This window comes from Muntiacus reevesi, chromosome 7 (genome assembly GCF_963930625.1).
Source record: "Muntiacus reevesi chromosome 7, mMunRee1.1, whole genome shotgun sequence".
NCBI lineage: Eukaryota > Metazoa > Chordata > Mammalia > Artiodactyla > Cervidae > Muntiacus > Muntiacus reevesi.
Window position 1 is genome coordinate 32,743,984 of NC_089255.1, and position 17,719 is coordinate 32,761,702.

The 17,719-nt window shown below is 41.2% G+C and overlaps 1 protein-coding gene across 1 annotated transcript in view; it reads left to right on the forward strand.

Annotated features, from left to right (window-relative positions):
* The first annotated feature begins 4,494 nt into the window (after positions 1–4,494).
* SPRED1 (sprouty related EVH1 domain containing 1) overlaps positions 4,495–17,719 on the forward strand; it is a 114,164-nt gene continuing 100,939 nt past the window's right edge. The window contains exon 1 of the mRNA XM_065940461.1: positions 4,495–5,428. Within this exon, the coding sequence (XP_065796533.1) occupies positions 5,397–5,428 (32 nt within the window). The 5' untranslated portion in view covers positions 4,495–5,396. The remainder of the gene's footprint in view (positions 5,429–17,719) is intronic.

Here is a 17,719-nt window from a genome sequence, read left to right on the forward strand (position 1 = left end):
GAAGTAATGTTAAGAGTAATCTTAGAAATGGAAATGTGTACATATATTTTATGTACTGTTAGAACTTCCAATGTTGGCATGGCTGTCTCCTTTTGGCTTTCCAAGAATACAAATATCTGCTGTGCTGAGAGCTTATTAGTACAAGGGACAGTGTGTGTGAAATGCTGAAGTGCAGAAGTGTTGAAGTCACAATAGGAAGCCAGAAGGGACTCCTGATTTCCATTGCAGTGTCAGTCAATACAGCTTCATTTTTATACATGCATAAGGCCTTTGCATGATATCTGAAAAGCCTCCATTACTGAAAGTCAGTGCTAAAGAGAATGCCAAAAAACATGAACTGCAGCCTCTGCCTTCAAGCCTTTAAAATAAACATGAAGTCAAAAAAGTTGATTAGGAAAGGGGAGGTGGTTATCAATATAAGTATAAAACAGTGAAGGAAAAAAAAAAGAATTTGTGAAAACAAAATCTGAGTACATGAGAAAGATAATCACTATGGATCAAGTGGTATGGAAAGATGGAGAAAGCACTAGAGTGCTATCTCCCATCTATCAGTGCCTCCATGCCTCCACAGACCCTTTTCCTGTGCTTGTGAAGCCTGGTCTGACACCGGCATGGGACCCAGAACCCACTTGTACTTTGATGATGCTCTATACTGGCAATTAGGTGGCAACTGTGCTGTTGGTTCATGGATGCTCTCAATAATTAATCATCTCTGGTCACAAAGAGTCGGACACAACTGAGGGCCTTAGCACACATACGCACAACAGGGTAAGTGGCTGTGGCTAATTCCTCAACCTGAGGACAATAGTCCTGAGAGCCACCTGTGAGCACCAGCTATTGTGACTGGCCTCTTTCCAAAGATCCACTGGAGGAAACACAGCAAACACGTGTCCCCTGCCCTGCTGACCCCTGACTTGGCCATAGAATCCTTCTTGACTGGTGTTCTCTGGAAGCTATACCAACTGAATGGAGTTGGGACTTAGGTGAAATTGTGGTCTATATCTATCTTCTCATGTGGCTTGTCAAGTCTTATTGGATCCACCTTCCCTGCTGCACCAGCCCTCCTAGCTTGATCAACATATGCTTCAGCCTGTGATATACCTTGGACCGCCCTTTTTTGTGTTCTTTTGGAATGAACTCTCAGCAAGTGATGTGTTCAGAGATGGGGTGATACAAGGACTTGCAAGGAAAGCGGGAGAAGACAGTGAAGAGCTAAGAAGGACCAGGCACCTGGCATGCTTCTGAAAAAGCAGATTTCTCTGTCCCACTGCTGATCACAATCGCTGAAGTGGGGCCTAGGAATCTGCATTAAAGCAGTGCTTGCAGTGTAGTTAATGTTTTACTATGGAAACTTTCAAATATATAAAATAATACAGAGTAACCAATCGTGTTTCATTTAAGCACCTGAATATGGCTCTCCACTCCTGACCCCACTGGCTTATCCTGAAGCCAATCTCAGATATCACGTCATTTCATCTGTACATATTTCTGAAAGATAAGGATGTAAAAAGCACCACCACAACACCAATTCTTTATAACCATCAGTCTCCACTGAAGTGTCCTGAGAAAGACCTGGGAAACTCTAAAAGCAGTGACCAGATTGGTGACTGTGTCTCGGTTACGTGATTGAGAACCATTTGGAAAGCATTAATTCAAGCTGTTGATCATATCTTGCCCCTTAGGTAAGGAACATGTGTATAAGTGGCCAGCACAGCGCCTTGCACATGACAGCCAACATGGGTTACGTATCTTTTCTCAAAACCTGTAATTGATACATTGCCTGATGCACTTGAACCTCAAACAGATACAAATCTTCTTCAAAAGAAAAGGAGGCCTTTGCAAGTGACTTTTCTTCTACTCACCCATAATAACCCCAAGAGCTATGCTTTATTGATGGTTTATTAGGGACCAGGTCATGTGTCTAGCAAGCGTGGTACATGGAAGAAAACCGATGGTTTTCTGTTAAAGGAATCAACTGGCTACTGAACACTTTACACTGAACTTTCAGAGCAACTGCCACCACCTTGTCATGGAGTTTATTATTATTTTTGTTTTACAAAATCATGGTAAGAGTGAGACTTACTGAGTTCTAGGTCTGTTCTAAGTGTTTCTATATATTATCACCTCATTAATCGGTACAGCTATTCCAAGCTACTGCTACTGCTAAGTCACTTCAGTCGTGTCCAACTCTGTGCGACCCCATCCCTGGGATTCTCCAGGCAAGAACACTGGAGTGGGCTGCCATTTCCTTCTCCAATGCATAAAAGTGAAAAGTGAAAGTGAAGTCGCTCAGTCGTGTCCGACTCTTCGAGACCCCATGGACTGCAGCCCACCAGGCTCCTCCATCCACGGGATTTTCCAGGCAAGAGTACTGGAGTGGGGTCCCATTGCGCTACTCTAAGAGTTAGGTACTATTAGCCGGATTGACACAGGCACAGAGTTTAAGGAACTTGCCTGGAACACAAACTGTCTACAACACAAATTAAAACTGATGGGACTTGATTCAAATCGGAGCTGCCAAAGTGGTGAGCAGTAGCGCTGGAAGGAGAGCGAGGTAGTACCAATACCCGCAGTTACAAGTTCCTTGCAGAAACAAGACCAAAAACGCAGGTTCAGAGGTAAGGGAGGTAACCTCTGACTATGCAGGATCTCCTTATCTCCCCCTGTAATCAACACAGCCCCTTCCTCGCTCTGAGAAAGGACAATTCTGCTTTGAGGCTGGAAGCAAGAGTTACATAAAGAAACCTTAGAAATCAATAGGGTAGTTTTCTGGGCAGACTGACTAAACTCCTTTATTCCCCAAACGTTTATTAAACACCTACTATGTCCAAACAGGCTTCGCTGGTGGCTCAGCAGTAAAGAGCCCGCCTGCCACGACAGGAGATTGGGATTCCATCCCTGAGTCACGAAGTTCCTCTGGAGAAGGAAATGGCAACCCACTCCAGTATTCTTGCCTGGGAAATCCCATGGACAGAAGAGTCTGGTGGATTACAGCCCACGGGGTCGCAGAGTCGGACACGACTTTGTCACTAAAATAACAACGTCCAAAACATTGTTAGTAGGCTAGTGTGGGGCTCCTGAGAACAGCGACCGTGACACTTTCTGGAGCTAGCACGAGCAGTGCTGGTTTGTTGAGGAGTTCTCCCACTTTCTTCTTCCTCAGGAACTGTCCTACCCTTCAAGGTGGCAGGAGCAACGACCTTCGTTCTCAGGTTGCATGAACCTAAGAATGACAGACAAGCACTGCATTCAGAGCTGAGCTAATACCTAGGGAGATGCGTCAGAAACTTGGGACTCAGTCCCCCAGGCCTGATCATGTATAGGCTGGCTTTCTAGGTAGAGAAGGGATAATAGAATTTGCAGAGACAGAACTCTGAGTCCTCCGGTCCCGCAGACCTGACTCCAGCCCGCAACCCCAGCAGGTTTCTGTGCAAAAACCTTTTGAACTGAATGCACACACTGTCCTCTAACAGTGCAAACGTGACAGCTGCCTATTGAATAATCGTTCCGCCTCCGTTCCGAGCCGTTCGTGCGTGCCACAGAGGCATCTTCTGCGCTATAGTTATGCAACCTCACTCGCAGCGGGAGTTATTTCCTGTGCTTCTGGCTGCGCCAGATTCTTGTAACACGCCTACCCAGGGCTTCAATGGGAGTCGTTCTCCATTAACAACCAGTCTAGCTTTCAGCGATGAATGCCCCGCGCAGCATACCCCTTGAGCAGTAAGAATCCAAGATACTAAAACTCTTTCTCTTCTCGCTGTCTCTCTCTTTCTCTCTCTCATGCACACACACTCCGGGCATGCAGCTCGGAGACTGCAGCAGTGCAACCAGAGGGACAGCAGGCGGAGCTCTCTTTGTACAGTCCCTCTCTCCAACCCCCACCAACTAAAGATGAACTCCTGCCAGTTCCATTCTTTGCAAGGAAAACACACACACACACAAACTCATAGCAGAACAGAGCGGCCTCCAGTTTCCTCCTGGAGCACACTGTCACTCTAGCTTTTCTGTTCAAACCACCAGGATATTCGAAAGCAAGTGACGGGGAGCAGCGCGCCGCAACAATGCAACCTCCGGAGCGGCTGCCCGTGCAGCTCCCACCCCCGCCCCCTTTCGCGGCGTGCCAAGAGTTTGGAGCGCGCGCACGCACACACACGAGCACGGTGCCTGCGTATCCCTCCGCCTCCCTCCTCCTCTCCCCGCTCGGAGGCTCGACAACGATTTGGGAAATGAAGGGAGGAGGGAACTACTTTCCTGAAACTTGCTATGCTGCACACGACTTCGAGTTGCAGTGATTCGCCCGGAGGTCGCAGCTTTCCGTCCTCCTGCCTACACACCCTCTCGGTCCGGGCACTCCGCGCGGCAACCCCGCCCCGTACCCGCTCTGGCCCTCCGGGAAGCCGGCGGCCTGCAGAAATCGCCAGGGACTACTTCGCCTCCTTCTCCCGCGGGCGCCCCCGGTTCGGGCAGCGGCGGCGGCGGAAGGAGCGGGCGGCGTGAGCGCTTCCGCCGCCCCCCTCGCGGCTCCCCTCTGGCGAGCGTGAGGAGCTGGCCCGCGGAGCTGTTGGTGGGCACCGTCTGGTGAGGGACCCGCGGCCGGTCTCCTCGCTCTCCCGCCTCTTCTCGGGACCCTGCCCCTCGAGCGTGCTGCTCTTCTCCGACCCGGGTGAGGACGATACGTTCGCCCGCCCCTGCCTCACACGCGCCCCGCCGCCCCCTCCTCCCCCTTCTGGAGTCGTCCTGGCCGGAGCGTGTCTGGAGGAATCCGCCGCCGTGAGGCCCCTCGCCCGCCTCTGCTCGTCCGGAAGGACCGGCCCGGTCGCCGCCCGGGGCTGAGCGGGCAGCCGGCGGTGAAGCGGGAGATGGTGGGGTGGGCTCCGGCAGGACCGCGTCGCCGCCGCCCGGAGCCTGGGCTCGGCACCCCCCCGCCGGCCCCCACCAAGCGGATCCTTGCTTCCTCCTCGCCGCATCCCTGAGGGAAGCGCCGCCTCTGCTCCTGGGTTCTCAGCCCGCCTGCCTGCTCCTTGCTGGCCGGACCCCGCCGCGCTCCACCAGTGGCCCGAGGAGCCGGTCTCCAGTCAACCTTCGCAGCCCCCCTTCCTTTTTTGCTTGGCTCCCACCCTCCCCGGCCTCCTCGGATCCTTTGGCTGGACGCTGAGGCGGGGGAAGAGGCTGGGGTCGCCACGGTGGAGGTTGTCGCCGCCACCCCCCTGCGGGGGTGGCCGGGGTTCCCGGCTGGGGGGGCACCGTTCCGGGTGAGGCATCCACCATGGTGAGGCCCCTGAGCCGCTGCCCCCGCGCCCCCCCGGCCGCCGCTGCCTCCTGCCCCTCAGTGCTGCTGCTGCTCCTCTGCCTGCTGTTGCTCCTCCATCTCCAGATCGGATCGCGGTGAGGGAAAGATGAGCGAGGAGACGGCGACTTCTGACAACGAGTAAGCACCTCACTGATCTTGATTACTAATTCCCCCCCCCCCCATTTTTCCTCGACACCTCCCCAGACCTCCTCGGGGAGTTGGGTGTTTGCAACCGTGGAGAGTTTGCGTGCATCTTGTTCTGGAGAAAACATTTGATTTCTTTAGCCATTTTATTTAATGGCAGGACCCCCGGACCCCCACCCCCAGCATTTAGTTGCTTTCTTCTGGGAGAAGGTATTGAATTTGGGCTGGGATGGCAATTGTTTGTCCATGAGATGAAATAATATGGATGGATGGAGGAGGGGTAGCAATTATCCCACCCAGTGCCTGGAAGACCTCTGGCCTGTCCTTTTTCACTTTAGCACACTAATCAACACACCTTAAATATCCATTTTGCCTCCTTTATAGCTGTTTCACTCGGAAACTAATGTGTGGGAGCACCTCCTGCATCAAACTGCACTTGAATCTTAATTCGATGAGTCAGTGTTTCTTAAATACCGATTAAGCCTCCCCCCGCCCCTCACCCTTTTTAAACTTATGACCTGTAAAATTTTTGTAAAAAAATGCAGCTACGGAAGCATTTTTATAATTTCTGTAGCTTTGGGGATACCTGGAGTGTGGGCGATGTTGAACTATTCTATTTTGCTTTGCGAACGCTGGACTTACCTTTATGAGGAGCATAGGAAAATTTTGAAAGCTAAATTTTATCTTTCAGCTACATTGAAACACACCGTTCACGTCGATTTAACAGTGTTTACATTGCTGAACGTGTTGATGACTTCATTCATTAACTTGTAGAGCATCTCGGCTTAAGTTTTTGTTTATTTGGGCTGTCTTTATGTTTTCCAAGCAAAATACTTTGCCTCTTAAATATTTTGCTGTAACATAACAGCTGCCTGGAGGAATAATGAGGCTGCAACAGTTTTCTGTTGAGACTGAACTTAATTCCATGCGAATATTAGTGTCTGTTTTCTTGTTATTAAATTCCAAGTTTTGTTTATCTTCGGAGGGTTGGAAAGAGTTAAGTGAGTTAGGACTAGTCCTAGGACGCATTCCTTTAAGTAAAGAGCATTCCTCGAGTCAGACCTTTCTGAGAGCTTTAAAGTCCAAAGCCTAGGCTTGTTTAACATAAAATAGCTTGAGAAATGCCGGGCAGCGTCCGCCCTCCACCCTCACCCCCCGCCCCACAGCACGCTCCTCTGACGAGCGGGGTGTGGGAGAAGGTGGATTGCTGCAGTGTCAGTGCAGTCTAGAAGCAGAAGTGGCCGCCATGTTCTCTCTCTTTTTGTGAATCGCCCTCATTTGCATAGCACACTTTTCATTCATAAAAAAATAATTAAACATCCATCACCTTGGACATCTTGAAAGGATTTCCCAGGAAGAAATTCGAAGCTCAACTGCCAGTCTTCATGTAAAGTTTTGAGGTCAGAAAGTAAGGAGCAATCGAAGTTATAGGTTAAATTCAAAAATATACGCCCACACAAACAACTACCCCTGCTCTCAGAATGTTGACACAGTTATGTGGGAAATATCAGTTCGGGGAGGTGCTGGGATCACGTGATCGCCTCCATTCATAAAATACCTGGCTGGCCATTCACAGTGCTGTACACTGTCTCAGCCTTCCGCAGATTAGACCTACTTTGAGAGAGATCAAGACGTATCTCAGTAACGCTTAGTTAGGAGAAAAACTGCTAAAACCCGTGAGCAGAATGACGGTACTTTTTGCTGATAACCTTCTTTTAAGAAAGTAGCCTGGATCAAAATGTCAGGTTCTATTTTGGGGATGGGAGAAGACTAATTACCATATTTAAAGTAAAATATTGAATAATTCCTTTTATGGATGCTGCTAATAGAAGCGCTAATATGGAAATGTGAATTGACACACGTGTAAAATACAGTTTTTAAGTGGACTCTTGTAATACTTACCATGGACAAATTGAGAGTACAAGTTTTTTGTTGTGATTATTCAGTGAATGATAACTTTTTACACTAAAAATGAATAAATATTCCCGGTGGTTTAATCTCAAACATTTTGATATTTGAAGCAACTAATGACAATATTAATGATAAAATTGCCTTTAAAATAATTAATGTACTCAGTATGGGACAATTTGGAAATTATCTCACTCAGACTTAAGAATTCTGTTTTCACTAATTTATCCTGGTTTGTTGTTAAATTTTTTCCTGCTAGGGGCTTTGTTATGTTAATTTTGAAGGTCGAGAATAATATGTTTTAACATACAAGTTTTGCCATGAGATGTTAACTCTTCGTGGGGACAAACTCTTGTGGGTTTTACTTTTATTTTTTTGTTTTAGAAAATTGATGTGTTCATCTGATAATCAGTTTTATTAGAGCCTGCATTGTTTGTGCAATAGGTAAACCAGAAAGGGTGAACTTTTTTGGAATGTAGACATTATCCTGATAATCTAGGTATCTGCTCTTTAATATATAATGTTTTCAAATGGAAATTCCTTATTTATAATTACATGTATTAGGAAGAAACAAATGTTATGGTAGATGTCCTTAAAGCCTTAGCATAGTTTAAAACTGCCCTTATATATGGCTTTTATTGGAGCCTTATGTGTATTTTTTCCTTTTTCTTTTCTCTCTTTTTTTAAAATCCATAATCAATAGGTAATTAGAGACTGTTCTTAACACTTGTATGTTTTTCACGTGATTTTGACTTTTAAAAAGAGTGCAAATTACCAGTGTCGTAGAAAACCATTAACCTTTTCTAGATAGCCATTGTGGTAAAATCAAGTAAGGCTTTTAGAGGCCTCATTTTGAACCCCTCTAGTATGTGCTTATTTGAAATTAGTTATGTGTAGAGAGAGAAATAGTTCTCAGAGGTAGATTGTGGGTATATATTTAAGTAAGTAATATATTTAAACTAAGTAAGTAATTCTGTAAATCTGTAACACTTCATCTTATAGGATGCCAGACTTGGGGAGGGTTGGTGAAAGTCTGCTTTTCTTCTCCAGCCTTCAGTAGGAACTGTAAGTGCGTTAAAAGTGTTATTAAAAACAACAAAAAAACAAAACCCTCCATGCAAGAGTGATAGTTTATTTCAGATGATGCACAAACTGGTCTTTAAAGTGATTAAGAAATGTATTTGCATTTCTACCATTCACATAACAGTATTTAAACATTTGATATGTAGTCAAACTCTCCCTTTCTGTGATGTTGATAATGAATCATATTCATTTATCTGATTTTTACTATGTGCCAAGAGTAAAAATCTGTGATAAATGCTTTACACATGTATTATGTAATTTATATATACACATGTACTTTTAGCAGAGTTGCATAGTAGGGTCCTGTCATACCTTAATATATGTGAATATTTTCTGTTATCATTAAATATTTCCTAAAACGTAATTCTTAACACCTGCATTATGTTCAGTGTATAACATATTTTAATTGATCTACTATTTTTCTGTTATTTCTGAACAGTGATGCCTTTGATCCTAAGTTGTGTCTTCATCCAAATCTTTTTCTCATTGAAATAGTATAGAGATTGAATAAAATACACAAATTTTAAGTTGTCTTACTCTTTCTGCTAAATTGCTCTCTAGAAAAGAAGACTCAGGTGTGAGAGTGCTTATGCCTTTTTCTCTTTGAAAAAAAAATTTTGCCCACTTTGAAGGTGGAAATGAGATTGTATTCCTATTTTTTAAATGTCTGGATAATAAAATAAAATGGATTTTTTTAGAAAACAGAAAACTTGTTAGTTGGTTGTGGGGCAACTGCACTGTTTTTAAACATAAGGAGAATTAAGATGATCATATAAAAGGCATTTACTAATAATTTATGTAACTCTCACCAACTTTTATGCCGGGCTTCCCTAGTGGCTCAGATGGTAAAGAATCTGCCTGCAATGTGGGAGACCCAGGTTCCATCCCTGGGTTGGAAAGATCCTCTGGAGAAAGGCATGGCAACCCACTTCAGTATTCTTGCCTGGAGAATCCCATGAATGAAGGAGCCTGGTGGGCTGCTCTCTTTGGGGTCACAAAGAGTCAGATGCGACTATAATGTAAAGAATGTTGGACTTGGATTTGGGAGTTGAGTTTCTGTCCTAACTGTACCAAATTTATTCTCTGATTCTGGGCAAGTGACAGCCTTTGGGGTACTCAGTTTGCTAACTTGTAAATCAAGGAATTTGAACTAATCATCATCATGAGCTCTTCTTGTTCTAAATTTTCCTAAAGTAATACAGTGATAGACACACTGTAAGTCATTAGACTTAATACATAGTAACATGTATATTTGTTAATTGGTCAGTTTGATTAGATTGTTGATTTTGATATGTTTAAGCAAATGAAAAACTTCAGTAGATCTCATAGGATGATGAAGTAGAAGCATGAATTTTCAAGAACCGAGATAGATTTGGAAACAGTTGGTGCATTCCTAATCTCTAAAGGCTTCCTCATTTTGAGCTTAAATTAATAGCCATGTGTCTTTGATAATATTTATAATATTCATTACAGATAGAAAACTTTTTTTCCCCCCAATAAATATGGTCTTAGATGAATAAGTGAACAAAAGGCTTTTGGGGTAGGCCTTAAGAGGAATATATTAAGGTACCAGCTCTCATGCTTTACTTCCTGGCCTAGACGTGTCAAAAGTCAGTCTTTTCATTTGGTTATTCACACAAATGTTAATCTAACACTAGAGGATAATTTCACATTTATTCAGTGTAAGAAATTAACTCAGATAATGAATTGTTTTGTTCTTTTAAGTTTAATTTGCTGTTTATTTCAAGTTTTGTGTGATAGCGTTATCTCATTTTAGAGTCTAGAACCAAAGTCTTAACAGACCCATAAGGTGTTGTTTTTGTGGCACACAGAATGGTTTGTAATGGGAAGGAAAGAAAAATTGTTGGTATATTTTTGTTTAAACATAGTTCATTATTTTTGCTAAAACATAGTTAATGAGTACTGGATCTCAGACTGAGGTGGTAATTGATTTAGACATAAGGGCTTAGAACTCAGAGTGCTTTTACTAATCTGTAGCTGAAATGTGTCTGCATTCATAATTGAAGAAAATACCAGCAACCATAGCAGGGTTAGAGGTACTTGTGACAGCAACTATGTTAGCTTCGCAGGGCTGGTCTAACAAAGTACTGCATGTGTCTTATGGCCATCTTCTCATAAGGACACTAGTCATAATGGATTAGGAGCCCACTCAACTCCACTATGACTGTCTCTTAATTAATTACGTCTGTGGTGACCTTCTTTCCAAATAAGGTCACTTTCTGTGGTACTGCAGTTAGGACCTAACATCTTTTTGGAGAGATTCAGTTCAATGCATAACACCAATAGACTCATATTTTTTCCCCATACAGTACATTTCCTGTTTAGTTGTTTCAGATATCTTGAAATAGCACTTACTGCCATCACTAGTTTGAAATTATTATAGTTGTTAAGCCATTGGTAGAGCTTGTATTTTAATATGTTAATACAGGAACATTACTACTCTACCAAAATTAAAAATATTTTATTATATGTGCTGCCGAAGCAAGCACCAAAATTTAAAATATTTTTATAATTATTTCAATATAATTGATTTATTTTGTCATCTTACGTATTTTGTTTAAAGTCTTTAATATTCTGAGAAAGGGGGCCATTGACTTCACTAGAACTGCCAAAGAGGTCCATGGCACAAAAGGTTAAAATCTTCCTGCTATGACTGAGGTCCTAAAGACTGAACCCAAAGATAGAGATACAAAATAGGAAGGTTAAGAAATGTGAATGATAAGATGAACCAGTCCAAGATACAGCTAACAGTTCCAAAAGAAGAAATAATGGGGGAGAGGAAATACTGAGAGATACTGGCAGAGAATTTTCAAAAAGTAGCAAATTAAACACAATTCAGTGAACTAAAAACAACAAAGCCTCACAGTCAAACTGGATTTATTGTGAGATTACAAGAATGTCAACATGAGAAAATCAATATAGTTTGTCACATTTGAAGAATAAGGAAAAGAAATGATACAATCTTAAATGCCAGATTGTTATTTGGTCTCTGCTTATAGTATGGAAGTGAATGTCCATACTTTGTAGATTTATGATATAAATGTTCATAAATATGGATTTATATTATTTTTTGCTTCCTAGAACTTTACTTTTTCTGATTAAAATGAGTATTGTATTTGATCAACTTTTTAGGATTGCTTTTAGTTCAAGAATCCTGAGTGACTTTCTTTGTACTTTGGAAATCCACATTTAATAGATCATCCATGTTGCTTGTAAATGTAGGATTGAACAGTAGAAATTACCTAGCATATGAAATTTTAAAATCACTTTGGAAGGCATTTTCTTTCTATATTTAGAGTGTGAAGAATAAGCATTTCTAAATTTAAGAGTAACTAGAAATTAAGTTTTAATATCAGTTTTATTATTTTATTTCTAAATGTTATCTGTGAAACAGGTATTATAGTTTCGATAAAGGCCATTATGACTTGGAATGCAGAATTTAATTGTCTGTTGGTAGTATATAATGATACTATACTTATGATTAGACATATTTTGTTTGTCTCTTCACTTGGTTAGAGATTACTTTCACAAATAACACAGTATTTGTTAATGTTTTAGTGTCCAGTAGTTGGATTACCAAACTTTAGATGGGATTTGGTGAACTTTGACTTTTTTGATGCTACTTTTTCAAAGTTATAACTTTTACCACGTCAGAATGTTAATGATTAACTTTGGCATAAAATCACCAAACTACTTTCACTGTTCTGTTGTGAATTACACTGATATTTTGAGATTGGAATTCGGGATCAGTTCTGGGTTTGTCCCTTTAATAATATGTAAAAGCATTTCAGAATTTTAGTTGCTGAGTTATATATATGGATACAAAGATAAATAAAACCTGATAACTGCTTTTACTATCCAGCAAGGAAACTAGATCCCTCTGAAATGTGCTGAGTGTTCTGGTTATGATGTCTTCAAGGCTTAAGAAGAAAGTAATTTTACCTTTGGTGAAATTTGGTGCAGAGTGGAAGTTGTGTGTGAAGGAGGCCTTCAGAAAAGAGATGGTATTTGGGAGTCAGCCAGAGATGAGGGCAATGGGAGGAGGAGGGGCGTTCCAAGAAGAGAGGCTTGGTGGTGGGTGGGGGGTGACTGAAAAACAAGCATAGAAGATATTTCAGTAATCTGAAACTGAACTACAATATCTGCAAAGTATACCTGTAGTTGAAGCCAGTGAAAAATTGCCCAAGGATAATGTTAAATAGTAATAGAAAATGAATAGTGAGAATCAGGAGTGTTTTTAAGGGAGAGGGAGAAGGGACAATAAAAGAAAAGTCTTGAGAGGTAGGAGAGAAATTAGACAAAATGGGAAGTGATGAAGTGGAGACAGCAAAAAGTAAGATTACATAAATTTAGGGGGAAGTTTGGAGTTGAGATTATTTATTGAATGAGGTGATGTTGATAATGGAGAAGAGGAAAACAAAAACTAAGGAAGGGTGGTTAACTGGGAGAGCACGGCCCGGGAAAGAGGAGTCCTGCAAACTGTTTTATTGCTTGGGTCAGACAGTGTGCTAGATTTAATCCTTCTAATGACCGTGTGAACTCAGTAGTATCCATGGTTTACAACTGAGATAACCAAGACTTAAAAGAGGCTTAGTAACTTACTTGTAGCCACGCAAGGGAGTGAGTGGTAGAACTGAAATTCAAATTGCACTATATTTATACCACACTGTACCTCATATCGGAGAAGGCAGTGGCACCCCACTCCAGTACTCTTGCCTGGAAAATCCCGTGGATGGAAGAACCTGGTGGGCCAAAGTCCATGGGGTCGCTATGAGTTGGACACAGCTGAGCGACTTCACTTTCACGCATTGCAGAAGGAAATGGCAACCCACTCCAGTGTTCTTGCCTGGAGAATCCCAGGGACAGGGGAGCTTGGTGGGCTGCCGTCTATGGGGTCGCACAGAGTCGGACACGACTGAAGCGACTTAGCAGCAGCAGTACCTCATATATTTCATGGCCAGACTAGATTTTGAAGGAAAAAAAATAAGCTCAAAGTGATAGGTAGACAAGTAGAAGTAATGAATGTCTTGAGAGACTATAAGTTTTGATAAAGTTAAAGAACTGGTAGAGCACAAGTGGGGAAATCAAAAGATAGATTTTGATCAAAGAACACAGACTCCAGAGTGGTAACATGATGGAAGATTAAAGTAGAAACAGGTTGTTGGAATAGAGGAACCAGGATTTGTCGGGATATTTTAAAAGTTCACCAGTATGGCTGTTTAGTTTCCTGGGTTGGTATCAGAAGTTGAGGTGGAGAGGAATCCTGAACCAGGGCCATTGTATTTAATTAGTGTGTGGGATGAGCTGCTTAAAATGGGAGTATGAATATTGACATCTGCCACTGCAATTTTAAGAAACAGGAGTAAGGGTTTTGGAATTGGAAATTGAAAAGGAGGGTGTCATAGAGGATAAGAAAAGGGAAGGGCTTATCCTGGAGGAGTTGGGAGTATTAGAAATGATAGGATCTCATGTAATAATGGTGTTGGGAATTAGGAAATAGAAAGGAAGCTTAGACATGTGAGTAAATTACCCAGAGTTGGAACTTATCATGAACTTAAAGATTTTTCTGAGAGACTGACCAAAATGTTGACTGATACTGTAGGGCTTTATCCAAATAAATTATATTGTCTTTGACAGAACATTTTGTATTTTGGGGATACTTTAATCCTAATGTGGTTAGAAAGATTTTTTTGAAACAAAATTCACTAAATTTCTATAATTGACTTGGTATTGATAATTAACACAATCCTGTGGTTACTACTGACTGTCCCATTAAGACTTTGGCAAATCATGTAACCTGCCTTTGTGCTTGATTTTCCATCTGTAAAACCAGGATAACATGTCCCTACTTCAGAGGGATGTTAAAAGATAAAACGTAACCTTCCCTCCTCCCTCCATAACATTTTTTGTATAGAGATAAGAGAATATTAAAAAGAACTTTCAGTTCTTGAGAAGAAAGGTACTATGTTCATGAAATCAGTACACGTTTTCATTTAGCCTGAAGGTAGGGTTACTTTTTGAAAAGGATTATGGACCTGATGGAAAAATTGTATTTGAGTTTAAATGTTAAAAAACTGCTTTTCAGAAAAACTTAACATTCCAACATGCAAAAAATAATATAAATCTCTATTGTGTATATTTTTTAAAGCAATTTTAGTATCTGAGCACATTTTGGAAATACATATAAGTAGATTTGATATCTCTCCATCACAATTGACTTCCCTGATAGCTTAGTTGGTAAAGAATCTGCCTGCAGTGTAGGAGACCTGGGTTTGATTCCTGGGTCGGGAAGATCCACTGGAGAAGGGATAGGCTACCCACTCCAGTATCCTTGGGCCCTTGTGGCTCAGCTGGTAAAGAACATGCCTGAAATGTGGGAGACCTGGGTTTGATCCCTAGGTTGGGAAGATCCCCGGGAGAAGAGGAAGACTACCCTCTCCAGTATTCTGAACTGGAGAATTCCATGGACTATAGTCCCGTGTGGTCATGAAGAGTTGGATATGACTGAACAGCTTTCACTTTCATCAAAATTAGCTAATTTCAGTGGGAAAAAGTCATCGTTTGCAGAGTTGAATGAAGGAACTTTCAAATTATATGGGAGGGGGAAAGAAACTACTTTTATGGGAGATGGGAGGAGGAGTACTTTTTTCAGGTTATTAAAGATTTAGATTTTTAATTTTTTGCCTGGGTAATCAACTACGAACTCAGGTGACATGAGCTAGATCTAGGTAGAAGTTTATTGCTGTGGCTTACTGCTGACTTTGATTTGGACAGCTAACGGTCCGTAAGCTTATGTTTAGTTCATTTTATAATCATCAACGACTAAAGCAAAAATTTGTTTATATTTTGATTTAACCTGATGTTTAACATTATTATTCTGATACTGTGTCATTTGTTATTTCAAAAATAATAGCCTTAGATATGTAATTACTAAAACTTGGTTTAGGAATGAGTTTGAAGTTATCTGTGAATCAAAGTCCTAAATGAACATAAATTAGGAGCTTAAAAATATGATGAAAAATGTGTATGCTTTTTCTCTTGAGAGTTATTTTATTTGATCCAAAAAACTTAATCAACTCAGTAAGAGTTAAAAAAATGCAACAAGTAACTTTAGTAAGTAGTCTATCAAATTAAGATATTTTTTCAACTCTGTATTATAATTTTTTCAAAAAAGAAGGGGAGAGAAGTAGATGAATGAGTGGACAAGCTGGCCTCTCTTTAATCATCTGAGTTTTCCTTTGCAGTTTTTCCTCATCTTGATACTTCTGGAGAGACCAAACTTAGCTTCTAAGTTTTATCAGTTCAGCTCAGTCATGTCCAACTCTTCATGACCCCATGGACTGCAGCACACCAGGCTTCCCTGCCCATCACCAGCTCCTGGAGCTTGCTCAAATTCTTGTCTGTCGAGTCGATGATGACATCCAACCATCTCATCCTCTGTCATCCCCTTCTCCTCCTGCCTTCAATCTTTCCCAATATCAGGTTCTTTTCTAATGAGTCAGTTCTTTGCATCAGGGGCCAAAGTATTGGAGTTTCAGCTTCAGCATCAGTCCTTCCAAAGAATATTCAGGACTGATTTCCTTCAGGATTGATTGATTTGATCTCCTTGCAGTCCAAAGGATTCTGAAGCGTTTTCTCCAACACCACAGTTCAAAAGCATCAATTCTTCAGCGCTCAGCTTTCTTTATGGTCCAATCATATCCATACATGACCTCTGGAAAAACCATGGCTTTGACTCGATGGACCTTTGTTGGCAAAGTATGTCTCTGCTTTTTAATATGCTGCCTAGGTTGGTCATAGCTTTTATTTCAAGGAGCAGTTGTTTTTTAATTTCATGATTGTAGTCACCATCTGCAATGATTTTGGAGCCCAAGAAAATAAAGCCTGTCCCTGTTTTTTGATTCCCGCCCCCCATCTCTTCGCCATGATCTTAGTTTTTTGAATGTTGAGTTTTAAGTTATATAGGTCCTGTTGAGTCTGAATCTATACTGTGTACTCGGTCCCAGCATACATCATACAAAAATAGTTTGGCTTAAATAATTACTGGCTAATGTCTAGTCATTTTTGCATTTTACACTATTTCAACTAGGTCCTTAGTAGGAAGAAAACTGAGTTGAATCCTTTTAACTGACTTCTGAAGTCTGAATGTCCCCACCAAACTTGTATGTTGAATTCCTAACCCCCAAAGACAATGGTATAATGGATTGGGGCCGTTCCACAGAGTCCCTTGCACCATGTGAAAAGTCCCTAGCTGTGAACCAGGAAGAAGGCCTTTATCCAACCATGCTGGCCTCTCGATCTTGAACCTCTCAGCCTCCAGAGTTGTGAAAAATAAATGGCCTTTAAAAAAATTCTAATTATGAAGTGTTGCTTCCAAACAATTGTATTTTTTGGCTGTTGTGGATTATTTATAAATGCGTTCTCATATTTCTTAGATTTCATTTTTATTCTTTAGTACCTTGTGGGTTTTTTACATAGCTCCCAATATGTAATTAAGTGACAGCTAATGTTTGAATGACTACCAGTATTGTCTTAAAATCATTTGATAGATTTAGCCTTGATAACAGCTACTTGAAATGTTATTACTATTATTACCTGCAGTTACAAAGGTGAGAAAACTGGGACTTAGGAAAGTTGAATAGCTGGTGAAGACTCCAAGGCCCATGCCCTAAAACAATAGCTTTTAAACTCTTGACTGTAACAGTAACAAATACTTTATACTTTTTAACAAAGTGTGCATACATACATACATGCATTCATACACACACACCAAACCTTCTGTAAAACAACTTGGACTTATGACACAAGCTGATTTCTGTATTTTATAGGTTAGAATTATAGAATATTCTATCTATTCTGTGTAAAAATAATGCTGCTTAAGACACTTGTAGTTAAAAGTTCCAGGTTCTGAACTACAGTGCAATTTATGGAATATTGTCCTTTAAGGATGTGTTTTCTTATTGGTACTAAAGATTTACATTTGTGTTCAACTTATTATTTCATGAAAATAGGTAATATGAAAAGGTATAGGATTCTCAGGGCAGTACATTTCAGGGTTGAGTTGTGAGGCATTGTAGGGGAATTGAGGTTTGAATCACTAAAGCTAGGTTATAGATAATAAGCGTTACATCATTGCGTCTCAGATTTCTTTAACTGAAGTGCCCCTAATTTATCATTCCTAAATTTGGGAATGTATCCCAAAGCAGCTTGTAAAAAGTATATAATTATATTGAAATCTGATAAACAATTTCAAAGATACTAAGAATATTGCAT